The 24,721-nt window shown below is 38.2% G+C and overlaps 1 protein-coding gene across 9 annotated transcripts in view; it reads left to right on the top strand.

The window, feature by feature from the left end:
* The window catches only part of VPS8 (VPS8 subunit of CORVET complex), a 296,010-nt gene that overhangs the window by 208,633 nt on the left and 62,656 nt on the right, over positions 1 to 24,721 (top strand). For all 9 annotated transcript variants that reach the window (XM_019958543.2, XM_070790662.1, XM_070790672.1 and 6 more), the window contains 3 exons: positions 5,648 to 5,728; positions 10,128 to 10,297; positions 13,957 to 14,122. In XM_019958543.2, the coding sequence (XP_019814102.2) occupies positions 5,648 to 5,728; positions 10,128 to 10,297; positions 13,957 to 14,122 (417 nt within the window). The remainder of the gene's footprint in view (positions 1 to 5,647; positions 5,729 to 10,127; positions 10,298 to 13,956; positions 14,123 to 24,721) is intronic.

Here is a 24,721-nt window from a genome sequence, read left to right as displayed (position 1 = left end):
GTTTGGTTAATTATCTGGGTAGATGGAAAAAAGGCACAGTTCTTGCCTTAAAAGACCTGTGGGGAGACAAGAAAATATCTGATATAACAATTCATAGGGCTCTAAAGAGCAGGTCATATTGGCTGCCTTAAGGATTACATGCTCTGAACCCCAGGTAGGGTAATTGCTACTTCTGTATCTGTACACTTTCAGTCCACATGATAATAGTGGAACAGCCATGTGAAAGCATGACTCTGCCCCTTGACTCTACCTGATTGACTCGAAGTGGGCAGCTGGCCAAGAGGGGCCAACCAGTATCCTCTTCAGGAAATTTTGGAACTGAATTGAAAAGGTGAAGAGTTTCTCTGCAATTCTCTGGATTATATAAGGTACAAAAGTTCAGGAGCTGACAGTGACTACCTTTCTGTCATATGGACTGAAATAGTATAAAGTTAATCTTCAGAGAGAAGAACAATGAAGCAGGCACACAAAGAGGAGAATAGACAAGATACATGGAGAAGAGAGAAGATAGAAGGAGAGAATTCAAGACATTGGGAGAGGAGTGTGGAGAGAAAATCCTGAAGGTGTCTGCATCCCTCATTGTTGTTCTTAAGCCTTACCTGTATTCCTTTGTTTGGATCCTTAAACACCCCAGCACCTTTACAATTATTATATTTTTTGAGTAAGATAGAATGAGCTAGGTTTCTCCTCTGTGGCCAGAGGAATGCCAATGAAAGTATATATGTGAGACAGACTGTGGAAAGATTTCCTGGAGGAGTAGATGTCTGAACTGAATCTTAAAAAACCTAAAGGAATCAGTGGTTTAAACAAAAAAAAAAAAAAAAAAGGACTATTCTAAGCAGAGTGAACTATATATAAAAGAATCTGAGGTGAAACATGGTTGGTATGTTTGAGGAGTTGCAGATGTTTAAGTATGCTTGGAACATAGGACAAGATTAAAGTTGCGTCACAGAGCTGAAGTTTGAGAGGCAGGGACCCTGTCCTTAATTGCTTTGTAAACTGTGGAAGGGACTTTGGTTTTTATTTTAAATTCACTAAATAGTCATTACAAGATTTTAACCAGAGGACTGATGGAATGAGGTTTCTTTTTAGAAAGATCACTCCGTCTGTATTATATAGGATAAAGTGGAAGGGCTCGAGACTGAGACTGAAGGCATAGAAATACCCAGAATGTATTCATAATAGGTACTCAAAGTTGTTAATTGAGTTACATAGAATGGATAGGAGAAGTGGATTCAGAACTTGCTTAGCTAACAGAATTTAATTGACCTTTTGACTGATTAGATGTAGGAGAACACAAGAAGAACCCAGCTAAGCCCCTGATTTCAGTTTTGTTTGGCTAACAATGAGCAGTGGGGATACAAGACCAGACTTCATAGGAAGAGGTAAGAAGTGGAGAGGAAGATTTGGAAGTCATCAGCACAGAAGTAGTAGTTAAATTCTTTGAAACTAGAGGAAGTTCAGCATGAATGGAATTAGTAAAAAAGGCTTAAGGCCAAAATGGAGTTCTAGGAAACATTCAAGTATCAGAGGGTTTACCTATTTTTATTGCCCCTTAGAAGAGATATTGACATGATGAGAGGTTCTCAAAGATCTTCCTGACCTAAATGTTCATTCAAAATGTTCCTGGGGACCTTAATTGTACAGGTTTCATTCATGAACATTAGGTGATAAGTCAGTATTTTTTTTTTCCCTTTCAGTTTTGATAAGTTAGTATTTTTAAGGGACCATATTTATGTTATATACATTCTGCCTTTACTCCCTGTTCTTATCTTCACTCTATGGCAAAAGTAATTTTTGGCTTCTGAAAAGCTGCTTATGACTGTTTTACTAAGGGAATTAATACAAACAAATGACTTATACTCTCTTGGCATTATTCATATTTTAAAGTAATGTTTGATAAATAATAATAAGTAATGCTTGATCAGTAAAAATTGTATTTTTTTTTAATTTTTAAAAATTTTTAAATTTCTTTTTATTGGAGCATAATTGCTTACAATGTTGTATTAGTTTCTGCTGTACAACAGTGTGAATCAGCTGTATGTTTACATATATCCCCTCACTCTTTAGCCTCCCTCCAACCCCAGTTCACCCCATCCCACCCCTCTAGATCATCACAGAGTACCAAACTGAGCTCCCTGTGCTATACAGCCAGCTTCCCATATGTATGCTATAATAAGTATCAGAAAGCAATAGAGGTATTGCTGTTTGCAAGAACATAGATGGACCTAGAGAATATTATACTTAGTGAAGTGAGTCAGATATAAATACTGTATTGTTGTTATTGTTCAGTCACTAAGTCATGTCCAACTCTTTCCAACCCCATGTACTGCAGCACACCAGGCCTCCCTGTATGAAAAGTGAAAGTGTTAGTTGCTCAGTTATGTCCAACTCTTTGAGACCCCATGCACTGTAGCCCACCAGGCTCCCCTGCCATGGAATTTTCCAGGCAAGAATACCGGAGTGGTTGGCATTTCCTTCTCCAATCACTTATATATGGGACTCTAAAAAGACAAATGAATCTACATAAAAATCAGAAACAGACTCACAGATATAAAAAAACAAGTTTATGGTTACCAAAAGGAGGAGGGGGGAGAGGAACAAATTAGGAATATGGGTTTAACAGATGCAAACTCCTGTGTATAAAATGGACAAACAACATGCATTTACTGTATGGCATGGGAAATTATATTCAATATCATATAACCTATAACAGAATATAATCAGAAAAAGTAACTGAATCACTATGCTTTACACCTGAAACTAACCCAATATTGTAAACCAACTATTACTTCAATTTAAAAGAAAGAAAATGCTGGAAAAAAGTGGTCATCACATCTTTTTATAACATGCTTTTTAAAAAACAAGTTTGTTTGAAGTACCTAAATGTGCTCTTCTTTTGTAGATTATGGACAAGTTAAAGAGAAACTTCAGCAGTTATTTATTGCTGAAGAATCTAGCTGACATATTTGGAAAATAATTTGAAAAGCTAGTAGATTGTGTGCATGCTGTGCCAGAAGCCTTGAGCTCTCTTTTGCATTCTATAATTTATATGTTGTCCCAGCATGAGGTTATTTTCATGATTTTGCTTTTAAATTATGCATATTAGAGTGAAATGTACTGATACAAATATAGACGTGACCTATAAAGGTTTCTTCTTTTTCCAGCATTTAACCTTTGCAAGACCTCTTTGTTCTCCAAACCACCCTTGTCATGGGTGAATAACAGAGCTTTTTTGTGCTGGAGTGTGTGCTTTTCTGTCCACACATACACAGTACATACTTGTATTGTGAATGTGTGGACATGTTAGAGTAGCTGTTACAATGTTTTTGTAATAAAGTATTACATAGTGTCCATTTATACTTAAAGAGGTATATTTACTGAGAGCTTGACCATAAGTGTAATTGGATGTAAGTTCAGAAGTGTTAACATGGATCCGTTTTTATGCAAAGAAAATTAAAAGATTGTCTCATGCGTACATGGCCTGAGTTGTTGTTCTAGTAAAGAGGTAGTCTGAGATGTCTGTTGTTTTGTCTTTTGCAGATGCTCTGCACATTGTTGGACAGGTATCTTTAACTTAGTGAGACAGATTTCCCCAGTAAGTTTAAGTGATTTGTTCAAGCCCAAAGTAAACTTGTTAATTAGTACACGAATGTCTCAGTGAGACAGATTTCCGCAGTAAGTTTAAATGATCTGTTCAAGCCCAAAGTAAACCTGTTAATTAGTACAGGAAGTAAACTTGTTAATTAGGACAGGGTTTCTTCAGCAGTACCTCAGCATCAGGACCAGGAACCTATGGCAGACAATCTGGTGCTGCTCTTGACCAGCTGAAAGTACTGATCACTGATCTGAGTTAGAAACTGCATCTGTCCTGTCTTCAGGAACCATCACCAGAGCATAGAAGAGAAAAAAAACAAATCCTAAGATTATGTTGTACAAGTGCATGAAAGCACAGTTTCTTCTCACATTTCTATATCTTTCTCCTAAGTTTTCCCTGGTCCACAGTCTTTTTTTTTTTTTTTTTCTCTTAACATCTGAACTCACTGTACCAAGATTTTAATAACCCCTACTCCTTAGTAAGTAACCAGAAGTGTTCCCCATACCTCCCAGCAACCATTAGTTTATCATTTAGTTACTCGTATTTGTTACTTTTATCTAGCAAATACTAGTTTATTATTTAGTTTATTAGTTTGTATGTCATTTTTCTTTCTTGAAATCTCCTCCTAAGAAAGACTCAGAGACTGAGACCAAAATTTACAGCCACCAGCATTTGATTCCAGTACTCTTGCCTGGAAAATCCCATGGACAGAGGAGCATTGTAGGCTACAGTCCATGGGGTCGCTGAGGGTCAGACACGACTGAGCGACTTCACTTTCACTTTTCACTTTCATGCATTGGAGAAGGAAATGGCAACCCACTCCAGTGTTCTTGCCTGGAGAATCCCAGGGACGGGGGAGCCTGGTGGCCTGCCGTCTCTAGGGTCGCACAGAGTTGGACACGACTGAAGCGACTTAGTAGTAGCAGCAGCATTTGATAATAGGGATGGGACCTCAAGGTGGACTATGGGGAGAGAAACCTAAATCCCCAACCACAGAGAATGGTTGAATAACACATACCATCTTCACATGTTTAATACCCTGTAACTGTTCCTATTATTTGATGATATGGGAAACTGCTCACAACATACTATTAAGTAAAAAAAGTAAATGTATTATGTGAAATGCCCCCCAAAATACATCCTTCTTTCTCCTTCCCCAGAAATAAGACTGGAAGAATATACCTCAAAAAATCAAAAGTGTTTCTATTGGGGTGGTTGGATTTCAGTTCACGTTTATTTTTGTACACAACAGTGTTTTTCAAATTGTTTATGATAAACTATTTGGCATACCTCATATGAAAAGCAGTGGAAGGAACATTGTCTAGGTATCTGTTGTTTATCAGTAGTGATTTGATTAAAAAAAACTTTGAAAAACTGCAAGTTGCTTAGATTCAGAAACTGATCTCCTAAACTGGCGTGACTTGGTTTGGACCAGACGGTGGCCAGATGTGGGTCATAGGAGGAGTTGAACAGATTCTGAGTGTTCTTGAGAACTTTGGTTTTAATGTAGCAGATAAATAAGAGCTCAAAAAGGGATGTGTGTCTGTTAGTTGCTCAGTCATGTCCGACTCTTTGTGACCTCATGGACTACAGCGTGCCAGGCTCCTCTGTTCATGGGGTTTTCCTGACAAGAATACTGGAGTGGGTTGCCATTTCCTTCTCCAGGGGATCTTCCTGACCAGAGATTGAACCTGGGTCTCCTGCATTGCAGGCAGATTCTTTACCATCTGAGCTACCAGGGAAGCCCCCCAAAACGATAGGTGATGTTTAATAAGAAGGAAAGGAAGCTTGCTGCAGAAAATCAGAGTGAAATTTATGGTTGTTAAGCAAGAGACCTGGATCATTTAAATTTTATTTGCTTTTCCAAAATGCTTTGATGACCTGAGACCAGTGTACATTTCCAGTAGAAAGGCTCATAGAAGAATAAGTATTTTGTGACTATTGACAAATACTTAAGAGTATTTGACTTTATCAGATAACTTATATTTTAAAATACATTTAAAATAACAAGAATGAAATTATAATCTTTAGCAACTTTTTTCTAATTAGGACCCAGTTTATGGAAAAGGAAAACTTGGAGAAATCCAGGGCCTTATTCTGGGAATGTTGGATACCTTTAACTATGAACAGGTAAGCTACTTTCTATTTCTAAGCCCATTCTAAGGTAGAAAGAAGCTATTCTTTTCTCTTTGCACCTATACTTTTCTTTAGAAATTACCATCTGTTTAGTGCAAGTTTGAAAGATTGAAGTGTATGACTTTCTAATTTTAAAATTTCTCTTGACCTTAATTAATTTATATTTTGTATACATATACACATATATTCTGGAATGTGTAATTGCAGCTTTAGAATTTATTTTACTCTTTTGATTCATGAGCGGTGGGACATAGATCTTGTTTTCCAAATGAAAAATATAAGAAACTTTCTTGGAAAATAATGGAATATAAAGGTATAACTCAAAAAAGGAAGGATCAGCGTGAGTATAGAAAAATTGTAGAATAAAATTAGTGTTCTTTTAAACATTCTGAAACAGTTAATCACTACTAACCAGAAATGGTCATTCAGTTCAGTTCAGTAGCTCAGTCATGTCCGACTCTTTGTGACCCCATGAATTGCAGCACGCCAGACCTCCCTGTCCATCATCAACTCCCGGAGTTTACTCCGATTTACTCAGACTCACGTCCATCACGTTGGTGATGCCATCCAGCCATCTCATCCTCTGTTGTTCCCTTCTCCTTCTGCCCCCAACCCCTCCCAGCATCAGGGTCTTTTCCAGTGAGTCAACTCTTCACATGAGATGGCCAAAGTATTGGAGTTTCAGCTTTAGCATCAGTCCTTCCAATGAACACCCAGGACTGATCTCCTTTAGAATGGACTGGTTGGATCTCCTTGCAGTCCAAGGGACTCTCAAAGAGTTTTCTCCAACACCACAATTCAAAAGCATCAATTCTTCGGTGCTCAGCTTTCTTCACAGTCCAACTCTCACATCCATACATGACCACTGGAGAAACCATAGCCTTGACTAGATGGACCTTTGTTGGCAAAGTAATGTCTCTGCTTTTGAATATGCTATCTAGGTTGGTCATAAGTTTCTTCCCAAGGAGTAAGCGTCTTTTAATTTCATGGCTGCAGTCCCCATCTGCAGTGATTTTGGAGCCCCCAAAAATAAAGTTTGACACTGTTTCCCCATCTATTTGCCATGAAGTGATGGGACCAGATGCCATGATCTTCGTTTTCTGAATGTTCAGCTTTAAGCCAACATTTTCACTCTCCTCTTTCACTTTCATCAAGAGGCTTTTGAGTTCCTCTTCACTTTCTGCCATAAGGGTGGTGTCATGTGTTTATCTGAGGTTATTGATATTTCTCCCGGCAATCTTGATTCCAGCTTGTGCTTCTTCCAGCCCAGCGTTTCTCATGATGTACTCTGCACATAAGTTAAATAAGCAGGGTGACAATATACAGCCTTGATGTACTCCTTTTCCTATTTGGAACCAGTCTATTGTTCCATGTCCAGTTCTAACTGTTGCTTCCTCACCTGCATACAGGTTTCTCAAGAGGCAGGTCAGGTGGTCTGGTATTCCCATCTCTTTCAGAATTTTCCAGAGTTTATTGTGATCCACACAGTCAAAGGCTTTGGCATAGTCAATCAAGCAGAAATAGATGTTTTTCTGGAACTCTCTTGCTTTTTCCATGATCCAGTGGATGTTTCTTCCCTTAACCCGAAACTGCCTGTGGCATTAATTCTCAGTAAGAGCCAGCTTAGTGTACAAATTTTTCTTCATGTACTTCAAAGTGACTCATGAAGCCACCAAGGAAAAGTGCCATTTAGACATGTTAGATACAATGTCTGCTTTTTCAATAGAAGAAAAAGAAATTGAGTGACAGAGCTTTTCTTAGGGTGTTGTAAGAACTGCAGTTTTGTTAAGTAAGCATAGTGCAAGGAAGCTGATCCCCCTTCAGGCACAGATTCCGGGATGGCAAAAGGAAGCTGAATGCAAAACTGAAAGTTTTTACAAACTTTGGAAGAGGAAGAAAAGATGGAGTTGATTGGAAAGAATTAAAATAGACCATTAGAACAAAAAGTTCTGCATTATAGATAAAGTTTAAGGACAAGACTGTGTAGCAAGGAGGATGGACAGTATATCTTCCCCTTTGGGACCAACAGAAAAGAACCCAACTGCACATCAAAATGATACATCTGAATGTTGAGAATTAGATGTAGTGAGGCACAAAAATGGTATGGACCTAACGGAAGCAGAAGATACTAAGAAGAGGTGGCAAGAATACACAGAAGAGCTGTACAAAAAATATCTTCATGACCAAGATAATCATGATGGTGTGATCACTGACCTAGAGCCAGACATCCTGGAATGTGAAGTCAAGTGGGCCTTAGAAAGCATCAAAGCTACGAACAAAGCTAGTGGAGGTGATGGAATTCCAGTTGAGCTATTTCAAATCCTGAAAGATGATGCTGTGAAAGTGCTGCACTCAATATGCCAGCAAATTTGGAAAACTCAGCAGTGGCCACAGGATTAGAAAAGGTCAGTTTTCATTCCAATCCCAAAGAAAGGCAATGCCAAAGAATGCTCAAGCTACTGCACAGTTGCACTCATCTCACACAGTAGTAAAGTAATGCTCAAAATTCTCCAAGCCAGGCTTTAGCAATACGTGAACTGTGAACTTCCACATATTCAAGCTGGTTTTAGAAAAGGCAGAGGAACCAGAGATCAAATTGCCAACATCCACTGGATCATCGAAAAAGCAAGAGAGTTCCAGAAAAACATCTATTTCTGCTTTATTGACTATGCCAAAGCCTTTTGACTGTGTGGATCACAATAAACTGTGGAAAGTTCTGAAAGAGATGGGAATACCAGACCACCTGACCTGCCTCTTGAGAAACCTGTATGCAGGTGAGGAAGCAACAGTTAGAACTGGACATGGAACAATAGACTGTTCCAAATAGGAAAAGGAGTACATCAAGGCTGTATATTGTCACCCTGCTTATTTAACTTATGTGCAGAGTACATCATGAGAAACGCTGGGCTGGAAGAAGCACAAGCTGGAATCAAGATTGCCAGGAGAAATATCAATAACCTCAGATATGCAGATGACACCACCCTTATGGCAGAAAGTGAAGAGGAACTCAAAAGCCTCTTGATGAAAGTGAAAGTGGAGAGTGAAAAAGTTGGCTTAAAGCTCAACATTCAGAAAACGAAGATCATGGCATCTGGTCCCATCACTTCATGGGAAATAGATGGGGAAACAGTGTCAGATTTTATTTTTGGGGGGCTCCAAAATCATTGCAGATGGTGACTGCAGCCATGAAATTAAAAGACACTTACTTCTTTGAAGGAAATTTATGACCAACCTAGATAGCATATTCAAAAGCAGAGACATTACTTTGCCAACAAAGGTTCGTCTAGTCAAGGCTATGGTTTTTCCAGCGGTCATGTATGGATGTGAGAGTTGGACTGTGAAGAAGGCTGAAGGCCGAAGAATTGATGCTTTTGAACTGTGGTGTTGGAGAAGACTCTTTGAGAGTCCCTTGGACTGCAAGGAGATCCAACCAGTCCATTCTAAAGGAGATCAGTCCTGGGTGTTCTTTGGAAGGAATGATGCTAAAGCTGAAAGTCCAGTACTTTGGCCACCTCATGCAAAGAGTCAACTCATTGGAAAAGACCCTGATGCTGGGAGGGGTGGGGGCAGGAGGAGAAGGGGACAACAGAGGATGAGATGGCTGGATGGCATCACCGACTTGATGAATGTGAGTTTGAGTGAACTCCAGGAGTTGGTGATGGACAGGGAGGCCTGGCGTGCTGCAATTCATGGGGTCGCAAAGAGTCGGACATGACTGAGCGACTGAACTGAAGGAAACAATACTTTCCAAATACAGGGAACCTTAAATGACATAATGTGATAGCTGTGAAATACCTTTATGTGACTTAATGACAGATGTCACAGTCTTGAGTAGATTTAAATAGCTTTTAAGTGCTGATTGGAAAATGTGATCTCTTGCCCAAGGGAGATGAAAAATGAGTAATGACCATTAGCTTTTCCAGTGAAAAGTTAATGTGGAATATTGCTATGGATGCAGTTTGTATTTAAAAAATCAGAGTATTTTTTTAACAATTGTTAGAACTTTGAGCAATTCAAAGAGAGCTTATTATATGAGTGTTAATAAATAAGTAGCTTTGGGTTAATCCAGTCATCTGAAAGCCATCAGTACCAAATTAAGCCACAATGATGGCAGAGCACTCATTTCTCCATAGTAACTAGTGACAGCCTTTTAATAATTATTTTGAGACTCTTGATGTAGTACTTATCAGTACTTGTGCATTGAAGTTAACCAGTTAAGTCTGAGGTGCTTTGATGTTTATTTGATCGATTTTATGCCTTTGTAGTATATTCCAATTCAGCTGTGGTTGAAAATGAAGCAAGTGCAATTGAGAGACTCAATTGACTCATCCCCTCTGTCTCTCACTTTATAAACAACTTTTTGTTGATTTCTTTTTATTTTTGTCATTCATAGACCCTGCTGGAAACGACAACTAGCCTTCTAAACCAAGATCTCCATTGGTCATTGTGTAACCTGAGAGCTTCAGTTACCAGAGGACTGAATCCCAAGCAGGATTACTGCTCTATTTGTTTGCAGCAGTACAAGAGACGCCAAGAAATGGCTGATGAAATTATTGTCTTTAGGTAAGAGAGGGAAGGAAACGTAGTACATATGAGTGTGTACATGTATTGCCAGGCAGGAGCACACATAGACACACAGCCCCAGTCCGCCATTCTGGCAGTGAACAAAACAAGGCAGAGTTCCTGTTCTCTTAGATCTTATATTCTGCATAGGGATCAGGGGGAAAGAGTATTAGAGTGGTCAGGTCACAAATAAATACAGATAATGAGAGCTATGGAGAGAAATAATACACAGGGTAAGGGGATGGGAAAAAGTGTTCAGGGTGAGAATGCTATTTTAAGATATGATAATGAGGAGAGATATGTCTAAGAAAGTGACATTTGTGCAGAATGCGAGTGGTAGGAGTGAAGGTTAGGAATATATTTTAAGAGAAGAGCTAACTTGCTGATGTGAAGTGACAGGCAAAAACATCTTCAGCCCAAGCTACTGAATGAATGTGGTACTGTCCTCTAAAATAAGAAGGAACAGGCATAAGGACCTAGGGAAATCAAGAGTTTTGTCTTGGAGATGTTAGGTTTGAGATGCCTTTTAAACATTTAAGTAGGAATGTCAGGTAGACAGCTATTCTAGTCAGAGATATGTCCTGGAAATATAAATTTAGAAATCATCAGCATGTAAATGATATTTAAAGCCACAATGCAAAGAGAGAAGAAGTCTAGTGTAAAAGTAGAAGGTTTGATCTCAGGAGGAAACAGCTCATCCGGAATATATAGATAGAGGCAGTGTAAGATGGACTCTAGAGCCAGGCTTTAAACCTTGAGTTCAAACCTTTACCCTTCCACTTCCTAGCTATTCCAGTGAAGTTGCTCAGTCGTGTCCAACTCTTTGCAACCCCATGGACTGTAGCCTACCAGGCTCCTCCATTCATGGAATTTTCCAGGCAAGAGTACTGGAGTGGGTTGCCGTTTCCTTCTCCTAGCTATTAGACTTTGACAAATCATTTCATCTCTTTACATCTTAGTTTGTTTATTTGTAAAGAGGGATAATAATGGTACCTACTTGCTAGAGTTTTTGTGAAGATTAAATGAGATAATTTACATAAGACACTTAAAACCATACTGACATACAGTAAGCACTGTATAAGTGTTAGCTTCTGTTTTTACAGATAAAGATTGGTAGATTTGGTGATTAGAAGGGAAAGTATTTCTTATCACATAAAGAGCCCATTCATTCAACAACTATTTATCAAACACACTATGTGTCAGGTACTGTTAGAAGGGATAGGGTACTAGATGAACAAAACAAAGGTTTTGCTCTCAGAGTTTACACTCTAGTGAAAGAGATAGACAAGTGAAATGCCAGATAGTAAATAACAGGGTGGGGAAAAAAAAAAGCATGTTAAGTGAGATGTAGAGTGTCTGTGGGAGAAGATGTTTTATGAAGAGTGGTCAGGGAGAACACCACTGTTAAGATGATTATGGACAGGTAGTTAAAAATGAATTAATTAATAAAAATGTAATAATTACCATGAGTAAATATGGTATAGAAGAGAGAGAACCCTGGGAACTAGTAATTTGTGAAGAGTTGTTAGGGAAACTTAAGTGACATTTGAGCAGAGACTTAAGGGAAGTTTCCATGCAATATTGGGGTAGAGTGCTCCAGACAGAGGATCAGCAAGTGCAGAAACCATGAGGCAGGTGCTTGGCATACTTCTCTGGAAGTGAGTGAGCAGGCTAGCATTGCCTGAGCAGAGTGAAGAGAAAATGATAAGAGATGACTTCAGCAGCCAAATCATGTAGGAACTAAATCATTATGAAGAATTACTCTTACTCTGATATGAAAAGCCATTGGATGGTTTTGAGGATAGGGTTGACACAATATAATCTATGTATTGAGGATCACTTTGACTGCTGTGGTGAGAACGGACTGCAGAATATCAAGGGTGAAAGTGGAATGACCATTTAGGCTAATCCAAGTGAGAGATCTCCAGGAGCATATTGGGCACCTACTGACCTGGGGAGTTCCTCTTTCAGTATCCTATCATTTTGCGTTTTCATACTGTTCATGGGGTTCTCAAGGCAAGAATACTGAAGAGGAACTAAAAAGCCTCTTGATGAAAGTGAAAGTGGAGAGTGAAAAAGTTGGCTTAAAGCTCAACATTCAGAAAATGAAGATCATGGCATCTGGTCCCATCACTTCATGGGAAATAGATGGGAGAAACAGTGGAAACAGTGTCAGACTTTATTTTTGGGGGCTCCAAACTTACTGCAGATGGTGACCGCAGTCATGAAATCAAAAGACGCTTACTCCTTGGAAGGAAAGTTATGACCAACCTAGATAGCATATTGAAAGGCAGAGACATTACTTTGCCAACGAAGGTCCGTCTAGTCAAGGCTATGGTTTTTCCTGTGGTCATGTATGGATGTGAGAGTTGGACTGTGAAGAAGGCTGAGCGCCAAAGAATTGATGCTTTTGAATTGTGGTGTTGGAGAAGACTCTTGAGAGTCCCTTGGACTGCAAGGAGATCCAACCAGTCCATTTTGAAGGAGATCAGCCCTGGGATTTCTTTGGAAGGACTGATGCTAAAGCTGAAACTCCAGTACTTTGGCCACCTTATGCGAAGAGTTGACTCATTGGAAAAGACTCTGATCTGGGAAGGATTGTGGGCAGGAGGAGAAGGGGACGACAGAGGATGAGATGGCTGGATGGCATCACTGACTCGATGGACGGGAGTCTGGGTGAACTCTGGGAGTTGGTGGTGGACAGGGACACCTGGCATGCTGCGATTCATGGGGTTGCAAAGAGTCGGACACGACTGAGCGACTAAACTGAACTTAACTGAAGTGAGAGATGGCCCAAGATGATTGTAATGAAGTAAGCAGTGATGGGATTCTGTATATATTCTGAAGGAATAGCTGACAAGATCTGTTTATAGATTGTATATGAGGTATGAAAGAAGGAATAGTTTTCGGCCTGAGAAACTGGAAGGCTCTAGTTACTATTTAAAGGCTGGATGAGAGTGTGCATTGAGGGTGGGGTTTGGTGGAAATCAAGAATTTGGTTTGGGGCATGTTACATATATGGGAGAGGATAGAGAAAAGATTTTAAAGACTATCGAAGAGAGAAAAGTATTGACTTCTGAGGTGGTCCAACGTTTCAGGTTGGAGAAATGAGAAGGAATCAGTGAAGATGACTTAGAATTACGCTCAACACTTACTTCTGCAAGTTCTATTTGGTAGCTTAATGTAATTAACAGGAAATTTCTTTGTAGTAATGATGTTAGAATTTACTGTATAGTAGTAACATTTTTGTGAATGCTTATAAATCAAATCATGACTCTCAAATTTGATGAGAAATACCACTCATGTCATTATCAAATGACTTATATAATTATTATTTTCCCCAGTTGACGTTGTTCAAACCATCTAAAGATGTTTCATAGTTTGAGAAATGAGCAGAAGTTCAACTCACCCCTGGGTAGTTTGTAGTCAGAGAACTGTGATGCTGTTGTCCTCACAACTGAAGTGTACAAATACATGAGTCTGGATTTTGAAAAAGAGAGGAGAGCAACAAGTAAATCTCTTTTCTTATTTCTTAACCTATATACCCACCAATGCATTTCAGCTTACTGGAAATAATTATCACTTTTAAATACTAATACAACTTAGGTTTGTGATTTTATGATAATGAAAAGTGTCAATTGGTTACCTTCATTTTGCAGCTGTGGCCATTTATATCACTCATTCTGTCTGCAAAGCAAAGAGTGCACCATAGAAATTGAAGGGCAAACAAGATGGACGTGCTACAAATGCAGCTCAAGTAACAAAGCAGGAAAGTTGAGTGAAAATTCATCTGAAGTTAAAAAGGGAAGGATAACCCCATCACAGGTAAAACTTGTTTTCATGTCAAGGTGGTGAGGGAAATGGCAACCCACACCAGTATTCTTGCCTGGAGAATTCCATGGACAGAGGAGCCTGGCAGGATACAGTCCATGGGGTTACCAAGAGTAGGACACGACTGAGTGACTGTCACTCTCACTCATGCAGATAGTCTTTTCTTAACAGTGTCTTTTAGACCTGGCCTCATTTTTTTTCAGGTCTTTTCAGGCCTCAGCAAATTTACTTAGTCTTCTGTTTCCTGCACCTTCCTCCATGCTGCCCTATCCTGTAGTTGACGTTAACATCACTTAGTGAAATGTTGAACCCATTGCTTTTTTCTCTCTGTTTTTGGCTTGAGAAACTGGAAGTCTGTAGTTGCGATTTATTTAGATGTGGAAGGTTAGAAGGGAGCATGCATTGGAGATGGGAGTATAGAGAAAAGAAAGGTTATAAAGATTATCGAAGATAGAAGGATTGACTTCTGAGGTGATCCAGCATTTCAGATTGGAGAAATGAGGAGCAATCAAAGATGATTTAGAATTATGTTTAAATCATCTAACTTATGCTAAATCTTTTCACTTTCATGCATTGGAGAAGGAAATGGCAACCCACTCCAGTGTTCTTGCCTGGAGAATCTCAGGGACGGGGGAGCCCGGTGGCTGCCGTCTATGGGGTCACACAGAGTCGGACACGACTGAAGTGACTTAGCATAGCATATGCTAAATCAATTAAACTTTGAATATTAAGTCAGAAGATAACCCAGGGAAAAAACTCTGACCTAGCTTCTCCCAGATAATAGTTCAAAGTTTCTGCACTCCTGTGGTAGCCACTAGTATCCATATTCATCCAGTAAATACAGAACCATGTGCCAGACACCATGTTAAATGCTAGAACAAGACATTTGTCTTACGGAGTTTGTATGACAACAAAATTATAAACAGATTTCCAGTAAGTGTTCTCCAGTTCTTTCTGACACCAATTACATGGTGTTTTTTCTATATTCAGTTCTGACACCAACTCTGTCAGTTCTCTGGGTTCCAACTGTATGCCCAGTTTTGCCATTCAGTTCTCATACCGACCACCAGAAATTAGTGTCAGACTTTATACATTTAAGGGTCCATTCCCAAGAGACTGTCCTTACTTCAGACACCAGTTACAAATGGGGTACCAGATTACATACTGTTCTATCTGACTTGACAAATTTAGGGGTCCCTATGATCCACTCCCCCAGGTTTAATAATTCAGTAGGACAATTCACAGAACTTGGGAACATGCTTTATGTTTACCTGTTTATTATAAAGGATAGTCAGGAATAGCCATATGAAAGAGATGCATAGGGCAAGGTAAGGGGGTGCCCGGAGCTTCCATGCCGTATCTTGGCATACCACCTTCTCAGTTATCGGTGTGCTCACCAACCCGGAAACTCCTTGAACCTCAACATTTAGGGGTTTTTATTGGAAGTTTCATTACCTAACCATGATTGATTAAATCACTGGCCATTAGTGCTTAGACTCAATATCTAGCCCCTCTCCCCTCTTCCTATATGGGGATGGGGGAAGGATTGGGAGGGAAGAACTGAAAGTTCCAAATCTCTAGTCATGGTTTGATCTTTCTGATGACCAGCTGCCATCCTGAAACTATGTAGGGGTCCCCAAGTACCAGTCATCTCATTAGCATTCAGAAGGCAGTCTATCACTCAGGAGAGTCTGAGAGTTTTAGGAACTATGTGATAGGAACCAGGGACAAAGACTGAATGATATTTTTTATTATACCACAAGTACTTACAGATGAACTGTGCTATAAAAGTAGATAATGAGCAGAGCTGATCTAGACATGAGATGTCATGGAAGATTTCTTCAAAGTGTTAGTTAGCTGCCCCCTAAGCAAAAAAAGAAGATAGAGTTTAAGCACAAGGATAGGCAGGAGGAGAAATATTCCAGGCAGAGGGAACAGTATATAGAATAAACAAAGCACCTCTGCAGGAACTAGACACTGAGTATGATTGGATCCAGAGGGTGAAAGAATGGTATTATATGAAATTAGTAAGTAAACAGGGACCATACTAATTATTTTTATGTTTGTGCTAAAGAAACAAGACATTGAAGGGCTTTAAAGAAGAATATATGATCAAAATAGTAGTTTTTTTTAAAGAATAGTGCTTTTAAAAGAACTGCAGTACAGAAAATGAATTGAAAGGAAAACAAGAATAGGTGAATGTAGGGAGACCCAAGAATATTGAAATTATTTTGTGGAAAGAAATAGTAACTTGTACTAGAATGGTGGAAGTTGGAATGGAGAAGAGAGTCATATGTGAGATGTGTTTGAGATGAGTACAAACATCAAAATAATTAATATGGTCCCTGTCTACCTCGCTAGCTTCATCTCATACTGCTCTTTCACCTTCTAGATGCAGTTATGCTCAACTTTTAATTCTATATTATTTTCTGCTTTACAACAGGTAACCTATATTTGAGAGGTAGAATTAATAGGACTTGGGATAATTAAATTGGTTGGTGATGAAGGGAAGACAGAGAGAAGAGTCAAAGATAGTACCCAGATTTCTTATTTGAACAACCAAATGGATGGTGGTACCATTTACTGAGATAGAAAGCAATAAATAAAGAACATACCTGAGGGTAAGACAGGAGTTAGAGATGTCTTCTGGATATACAGATGAAGATGTTCAATATGTTTCTGGATTGAAAATTTATTAGTCATCCAGTGCTTCCTTGTTCGCACTGGAAAGGAAAATCAGGAAAGGAAAGGAAAATCAGGTCCTGTGATTTCTAACATCTTTCCAAGCTGAATTCAAATGCAGATGTGGGAACCTTTATTTATGTAGACACCTAAGGCTTTGCATTTCGGTGTACTTCAGTTTTTTTCCCTCTTTCAGGTATATTCTGTTCATAAACAGATTGTGACTGAATGCATATTATCAATTAATTTTTTTTCTTTCTTTCTAGATAGCCCCCAGAGGCTAAAATATGCCTTTTTTTCCTTTTTAAAAAAATAGTTGTGTATGCAGTTATATATTTTAATACATAATTTACAAACAGTAAATTCACTTCTGCAAGTTTTGACAACTTCCTTTACAATCAAGACATAGAACAATATTACCACGTCCCTCAAAAGTCCCCCATAGCTCTTTGTAGTCAACCTCTCTTTTCACCCTCCAACCCCTGGCAACCACTGATCCATTGGGAGTTATTTAATACCAGGTGAGATAAAGATTGAAGTTCTTTCTTTTGAATGAAGGTATCCATTGAATTGCCTTTGTACCTTAATCAAAACCCAGTTGACCTTGTATATGTAGGTTTATTTCTAGACTTTCTGTTCTATTCCATTGATCTATATATCTGTCCTTGCTCCAAGACTGTGTCTTTATAATAAATCTGGATCAGATTGTGTGAGGCCTTCAAGTTTGTTCTTCTTTCTAACATTTGGCTATTCTACTTGCTTTTCCATATAAAGTAAAAAATCACCTTGTCAGTTTCTCTCCAAGATATTCATGCTGGGATTTTATTAGGATTGTGTTGACTATGTAGATAAATTGGGGGAGAGTTGACATCTTAATGATATTGAGTCCAATCCATTAACATGGTATAGCTCCAATTTATTTAAATTTTCCTTGATTTATTTCATCAATGTTTTGTAGTTTTTGGCATATAAATCTGGCATATGTTTTATAAGGTTCATGGGGAGGGAGGAGGGAGGAGGGTTCAGGATGGGGAACACATGTATACCTGTGGTGGATTCATTTTGATATTTGGCAAAACTAATACAATTATGTAAAGTTTAAAAATTAAATAAAATTAAAAAAAAAAAAAAGGAAAAAGTTCGAAGAGCTAAAGCAATTTTAAAAAGGAATAAAGTAGGAGGAATTCCTTCCTGACATGAAGATCTTGTACGTAGCCACAATAATGTAGACTGTATGGTATTGGCTTTGTTACAAATGGGATTAAAAAAAATTATTTTCTTACTTGGAAATTAAGAGCTTTAAAAATTTTAATTTGTCATAGATATCTTGTAAAATATAATAAAAGTAAATGTTAGAAAACAAAACCCAAAAAAAAGTATTTAATGACTTGATATTACATATCTTACTGTTTTATATTTCAATTTCTAATTGTTCATTGCTAAAATATAGAAATACAATTTATTTTTGCATACTGACTTTGTATCTAGTGACCAGTGGCCTTACTAAGCTTACTTATGAGTACTTTTTTGTATATTTTTTGGTATTATCTACATAATCATATCAAATGCAAATAATGACTGTTGTATTTGTTTGTTTCCAGTGTTTCTTTTTCTTGCCCTATTGCATTGGTCTCTAGAACACAATTGAATAACAATGGTGAGAATCACAATTGAATAACAATGGTGAGAATAGACATCCTTGTCTTGTTACTGATTGTAGGGGGAAGTATTCATTTTTCATTATTCAATATAATGTTAACTGTAGGCTTTTGGTATGTAACCTTTGTATCATGTTTAGGATGTTCCCTTTTACTCCATGTTCTGTTGAGAATTTGTTCCAAGAATGGATGTTGAATTTTGAAGACATTTGTACTACATTGGTTGCCGTGTTCCCATATCTGCACACCCCACACAAGAAAGTAATCTGTTTCATTGACTTTCCTCTTGCCTGCTCTCAGAACATTGAGAGAAGGGAAATTATTTTGAAATTGGATCTGTATGTCAAAGGAAGCTTCATTTCTGAGGTTATCCTATTCTGCAGGGCAGAGGAAATGAGTCCAACCTTTTCATTTCTTTAGGAAACTCCAGTGGGATTACTGATCATCATCTTGAAAATCTGTTTGATGCTTCCTAATTAATAAAGGAAAATAGAAGGAGAACTATTTTGGATTCCTTATATTTTCTAGCTGTCTGTCTCCTTTGGTTTTCTTAGTAAGATTTTGTAAAAGGATCTAGTGGGTTGGTAATGGAAGGAAACAGAAGATGAAATTTATCAAATATATGCTTTAGATATGAATATGATAATCTTCACAACAACTTTAGCTGAAGGAACTGTATGTAGCTCAGAGAAGGAGGACCAGTATTTGAAATCAAGTTTTTAAAATCATCATCACTCTGTTTTCCTTCTTCCTAACTGTTCTCTTTTTAGTATTCTGACTTTATTGAAATCTGGTAAAGGTTATTTTTAAAGTTCAGTTTAGTTGCTTAGTCGTGTCTGACTATTTGCAACCCCATGGAATGCAGGATGTCAGGCTTCCCTGTCCATCCCCAACTCCCAGAGCGTACGCAGTCAGACTTGTGTCCATCAAGTAGGTGATGTCATCCAACCATCTCATCCTCTGTCTTCCCCTTCTCCCTCCACCTTCAATCTTTCCCAGCATCAGGGTATTTTCCGATGAGTCCGTTCTTCACATCAGGTGGCCAAAGGATTGGAATTTCGCTTCAGCATCAGTCCTTCCAATGAATTGATTTCCTTTAGGATTGACTGGTTGGATCTTGCAGTCCATGGGACTCTCAAGAGTCTTCTCTTGAGAAGTTCACAGTTCAAAAGCATCAATTCTTCGGTGCTCAGCTTTCTTTATAGTCCAACTCTCACACCCATACATGACTACTGGAAAAACCATAGCTTTGATTGGATGGACCTTTGTTGGCAAAGTAATGTCTCTGCTTTTTAATATGCTGTCTAGGTTGGTCATAGCTTTTCTTCCAAGGAGCAAGTGTCTTTTAATTTCATGGCTGCAGTCACCATCTGCAGTGATTTTGGAGCTCCCAAAAATAAAGTCTCTCACTGTTGCCATTGTTTCCCTTTCTATTTGCCATAAAGTGATGGGACCAGATGCCATGATCTTAGTTTTATGAATGTTGAGTTTTAAGCCAACTTTTTCACTCTCCTGTTTCACTTTCATCAAGAGTCTCTAGTTCTTCTTCACTTTCTGCCGTAAGGGTGGTGTCATCTGCATATCTGAGGTTATTGATAATTCTCCTGGCAGTCTTGATATTCACCTTATGCTTCATGCAGCCTGGCATTTCACATGATGTACTCTGCATGTAAGTTAAATAAGTAGAGTAACAATATACAGCCTTGACCTACTCCTTTCCCGATTTGGAACCAGTCTGTTCTTCCGTGTTCGTTTCTAACTGTTGCTTCTTGATCTGCATACAGATTTCTCAGGAGGGTAGGTGAAGTGGTCTGATACTCCCATCACTTTAAGAATTTTCCACAGTTTGTTGTTCTCCACACAGTCAAAGGCTTTGGCGTAGTCAATAAGGCAGAAGTAGATGTCCTTCTGGAACTCTCTCGCTTTTTTGATGATCCAACGAATGTTGGCAATTTGATCTCTGGTTCCTCTGCCTTTTCTAAATCCAGCTTGAACATCTGGAAGTTCATGGTTCATGTATTGTTGAAGCCTGGCTTGGAGAATATTGAGCATTACTTTGCTAGTGTGTGAGATGAGTGCAATTGTGTGGTAGTTTGGACATTCTTTGGCATTGCCTTTATTTTTTAAAGTACAATGATACTATGTTGACTGTGCTAACTTGAGATTTCTTACCATTGTATGAACCATTCACATTTTTAATTGTAAGAAAATTTTAAATGAAGATACTAATTCTATACATGATGGTTTTTATTAAGCTTAATTTCATGAGAGTTCTACTTTGCTCTTTCTAATTTCCTTCAAAAATCTGTCACCCTTGGTTATTAAGTTCCTAATCTGTGCATGGAGAGAAACAGAGGTGTGTGTCCCAGTGACTCCAAAATCAAGCTGAGACTGCCAGTCAGCTTCCACCTGTTGCTTTCTGTCCTCAGTAAATAACTGAATACATTTGAAACTTTTCACTGCCTTTGTAATATGATCCTTCTGTCAAATAGCTTTTTATTTCATCCTTTTCCAAGACTTGAGATGATTGACTTTTTACTTCTTCAGTTACTGACTCTTATTCAACAGGATACAAGTGACCCTCAGACCTGTGGTTTTCTTGGATAAAATCTTTTTTCTTGCCTCTTTCATTTCTGTTTTTCACAACTAATCAATATATATCAGCCATAACTCTGACATGTCAGTTTTCTCCCAACAGTTCTACACAGGCATGATTGGATTTATTCTCCCAGAAAGTCTGCTTTCCTCTATAACAAGTTCTTTATTCTTTGCCAGGAAATGTAACAGAAATGACTCAGATTTCTTTCTTTCTTCCCTTATTATCACTCCCTCTCCCCTTAGGTTTACAGTAGGCCAATCGGGATATAGGTCCAAAGAATAGACCTTGCAAGTTGAATTTTCTATTTTGTATCCTCATATATAACTCACAGATAAAATACGTTTGAGAAACTAATTTCAACTGAAATACTCATCCTGCTTTTATCTTAGATTATTCTTTTATTAAATTTAGAGTAGCAAATAACCACCTGTATTGGCACTGATTAGCATTAGAAGAAATTAACTTACTATTATTCATTTTAAAAATAATAATTCTTGGCCAGCAGGCAGCTTAATATAAATTCAAAGAAATATAATGAAAAATGTACTAGATTTTAGTTTTAACATTAATTAACAGGGCAGAAAGTGAAGAGGAACTAAAAAGCCTCTTGATGAAAGTGAAAGTGGAGAGTGAAAAAGTTGGCTTAAAGCGCAACATTCAGAAAACGAAGATCATGGCATCCGGTCCCATCACTTCATGGGAAATAGATGGGGAAACAGTGGAAACAGTGTCAGACTTTATTTTTCTGGGCTCCAAAATCACTACAGATGGTGACTGCAGCCATGAAATTAAAAGACGGTTACTCCTTGGAAGGAAAGTTATGACCAACCTAGATAGCATATTCAAAAGCAGAGACATTACTTTGCCAACAAAGGTCTGTCTTGTCAAGGCTATGGTTTTTCCTGTGGTCATGTACGGATGTGAGAGTTGGACTATGAAGAATGCTGAGCGCCGAAGAATTGATACTTTTGAACTGTGGTGTTGGAGAAGACTCTTGAGAGTCCCTTGGACTGCAAGGAGATCCAACCAGTCCATTCTGAAGGAGATCAGCCCTGGGATTTCTTTGGAAGGAGTGATGCTGAAGCTGAAACTCCAGTACTTTGGCCACCTCGTGCGAAGAGTTGACTCATTGGAAAAGACTCTGATGCTGGGAAGGATTGTGGGCAGGAGGAGAAGGGGACGACAGAGGATGAGTTTGCTGGATGGTATCACTGACTCGATGGACGTGAGTCTGAGTGAACCCCAGGAGTTGGTGATGGATAGGGAGGCCTGGCGTGCTGTGATTCATGGGGTCACAAAAAGTTGGACACGACTGAGCGACTGAACTGAACTGAACTGAAAGCTCTTGACAGCTGAAAGCTCTTGTTAGCTCTTGTAAGCTAACACATTATTATGTGCCAGAAATATTCCAATTGTTATTTCTCTTAAAACTTAAAAAACTGAGAGCACACACAAAAAAGAAAGCTACAGGCCAATGTCAGTGATGAACATAGATGCAAAAATCCTCAACAAAATTTTAGCAAACAGAATTCAGCAACACATCAAAAAGCTTACACACCATGATCAAGTAGGGTTTATTCCAGGGATGCAAGAATTCTTCAATATATGCAAATAAGTCAATATGATGCACCATATTAACAAATTGAAAGATTAAAAGCCATATGATAATCTCAATAGATGCAGGAAAAGCCTTTGACAAAATTCAGCACCCATTTATGATTAAAACTCTTTAAAAAATGGACATATAAGGAACCTACCTCAACATAGTAAAGGCCATATATGGCAAGCCTAGAGCAAACATTATTCTCAATGGTGAAAAACTGAAAGCATTCCCCCTAAGATCAGGAACAAGACAAGGGTGTCCACTTTCACCACTATTATTCAATATAGTTCTGGAAGTCCTAGCAACAGCAATCAAAGAAGAAAAATAAACGGAATCCAGATCAGAAAAGAAGAAGAAAAGCTCTCACTGTTTGCAGATGACATGATACTGAACATAGAAAACACTAAAGATAGTATCCAAAATTACTAGAGCTAATCAGTGAATTTAGCAAAGCTTCAGGATACAGAATCAATACACAGAAATTACTTGCATTTCTATATACTAGCAGTGAAAAATCAGAGAAATTAGGGAATCAGTCCCATTCACCATTGCAACAAAAAGAATTAAATATCTAGGAATAAACGTACCTTAGTAGACAAAAGAATGGTACACAGAAAATTATAAGACACTGATGAAAGAAATCAAAAATGACATAAACAGATGGAAAGATATTCCATATTCCTGGGTAGTAAGAATCAATATTGTGAAAATGACTATATTACCAAATGCAATCTACAGATTCAGTGCAATCCCTATCAAATCACCAATGGCATTTTTCACAGAACTAGAACAAAAAATTTCACAATTCATATGGAAACACAAAAGACCCTGAATAACCAAAGCAGTCTTGAGATGGAAGAGTGGAGCTGGAGGAATCAACCTTCCTGATTTCAGATTATACTACAAAGCTACAGTCATCAAGACAGTATGGTCTTGATGGAACAACCAGAAATAAACCCATGCACCTATGGGTACCTTATTTTGACCAAGAAGGCAAGAATATACAATGGTGCAGAGATAGCCACTTCAATAAATGGTGCTGGGAAAACTAGACAACTACATGTAAAAGAATGAAATTAGAACACTTCCTAACACCATACACAAAGAGAAACTCAAAAAGGATTAAAGACCTAAATGTAAGACCAGAAACTATAAAACTCATAGAGGAAAACATAGGCAGAACACTCGAAGACATAAAGCAAGATCCTCTATGACCCATCTCCTAGAGTAATGGAAATAAAACAAAATTAAACAAGTGGGACCTGATTAAACTTAAAAGCTTTTTCACAGTAAAGGAAACTACAAACAAGGTGAAAAGACAACCCTCACAATGGGAGAAAATAGTAGCAAATGAAACAACTGACAAAGGATTAATTTCCAAAATATACAAGCAGCTCATACAACTCAATGCCAGAAAAACAAACAACCCAATCCAAAAGTGACCTAAAAAAAGACCTAAACAGACATTTCTCCAAAGAAGACATACAGATGGCTAACAAACACATGAAAAGATGCTCAGTATTGCTCATTATTAGAGAAATGCAAATCAAAACTGCAACGAGATGTTACCTCACACCAGTCAGAATGGCTATCATCAAAAAGTCTACAAACAATAAATTCTGGAGAGGGTGTGGAGAAAAGGGAACCCTCTTGCACTGTTGGTGGGAATGTAAATTGATACAGCCACTATGGAAGACAGTGTGGAAATTCCTTTAAAAACTGGGAATAAAACCACCATATGACCCAGCAATCCCACTCATAGGCATATACCTAGGAGGAAACCAAAATGGAAAAAGACGCATGTATCCCATTGTTCATTGCAGCACTGTTTACAATAGCAAGAACATGGAAGCAACCTAGATATCCATAGACAGATGAATGGATACAGAAGTTGTGGTACATATACCCAATGGAATATTACTCAGCCATAAAAAGGAATCATTTGAATCAGTTCTAATGAGGTGGATGAACCTAGAGTCTATTATACAGAGTAAAGTAAGTCAGAAAGATAAATACCGTATTCTAATTCACGAATACGAAATCTAGAAAAA

This window comes from Bos indicus, chromosome 1 (assembly GCF_029378745.1).
Source record: "Bos indicus isolate NIAB-ARS_2022 breed Sahiwal x Tharparkar chromosome 1, NIAB-ARS_B.indTharparkar_mat_pri_1.0, whole genome shotgun sequence".
NCBI lineage: Eukaryota > Metazoa > Chordata > Mammalia > Artiodactyla > Bovidae > Bos > Bos indicus.
The sequence above is the reverse complement of the archived record's forward strand: the minus strand, read 5'-3'. Positions and strand labels throughout refer to the sequence as shown.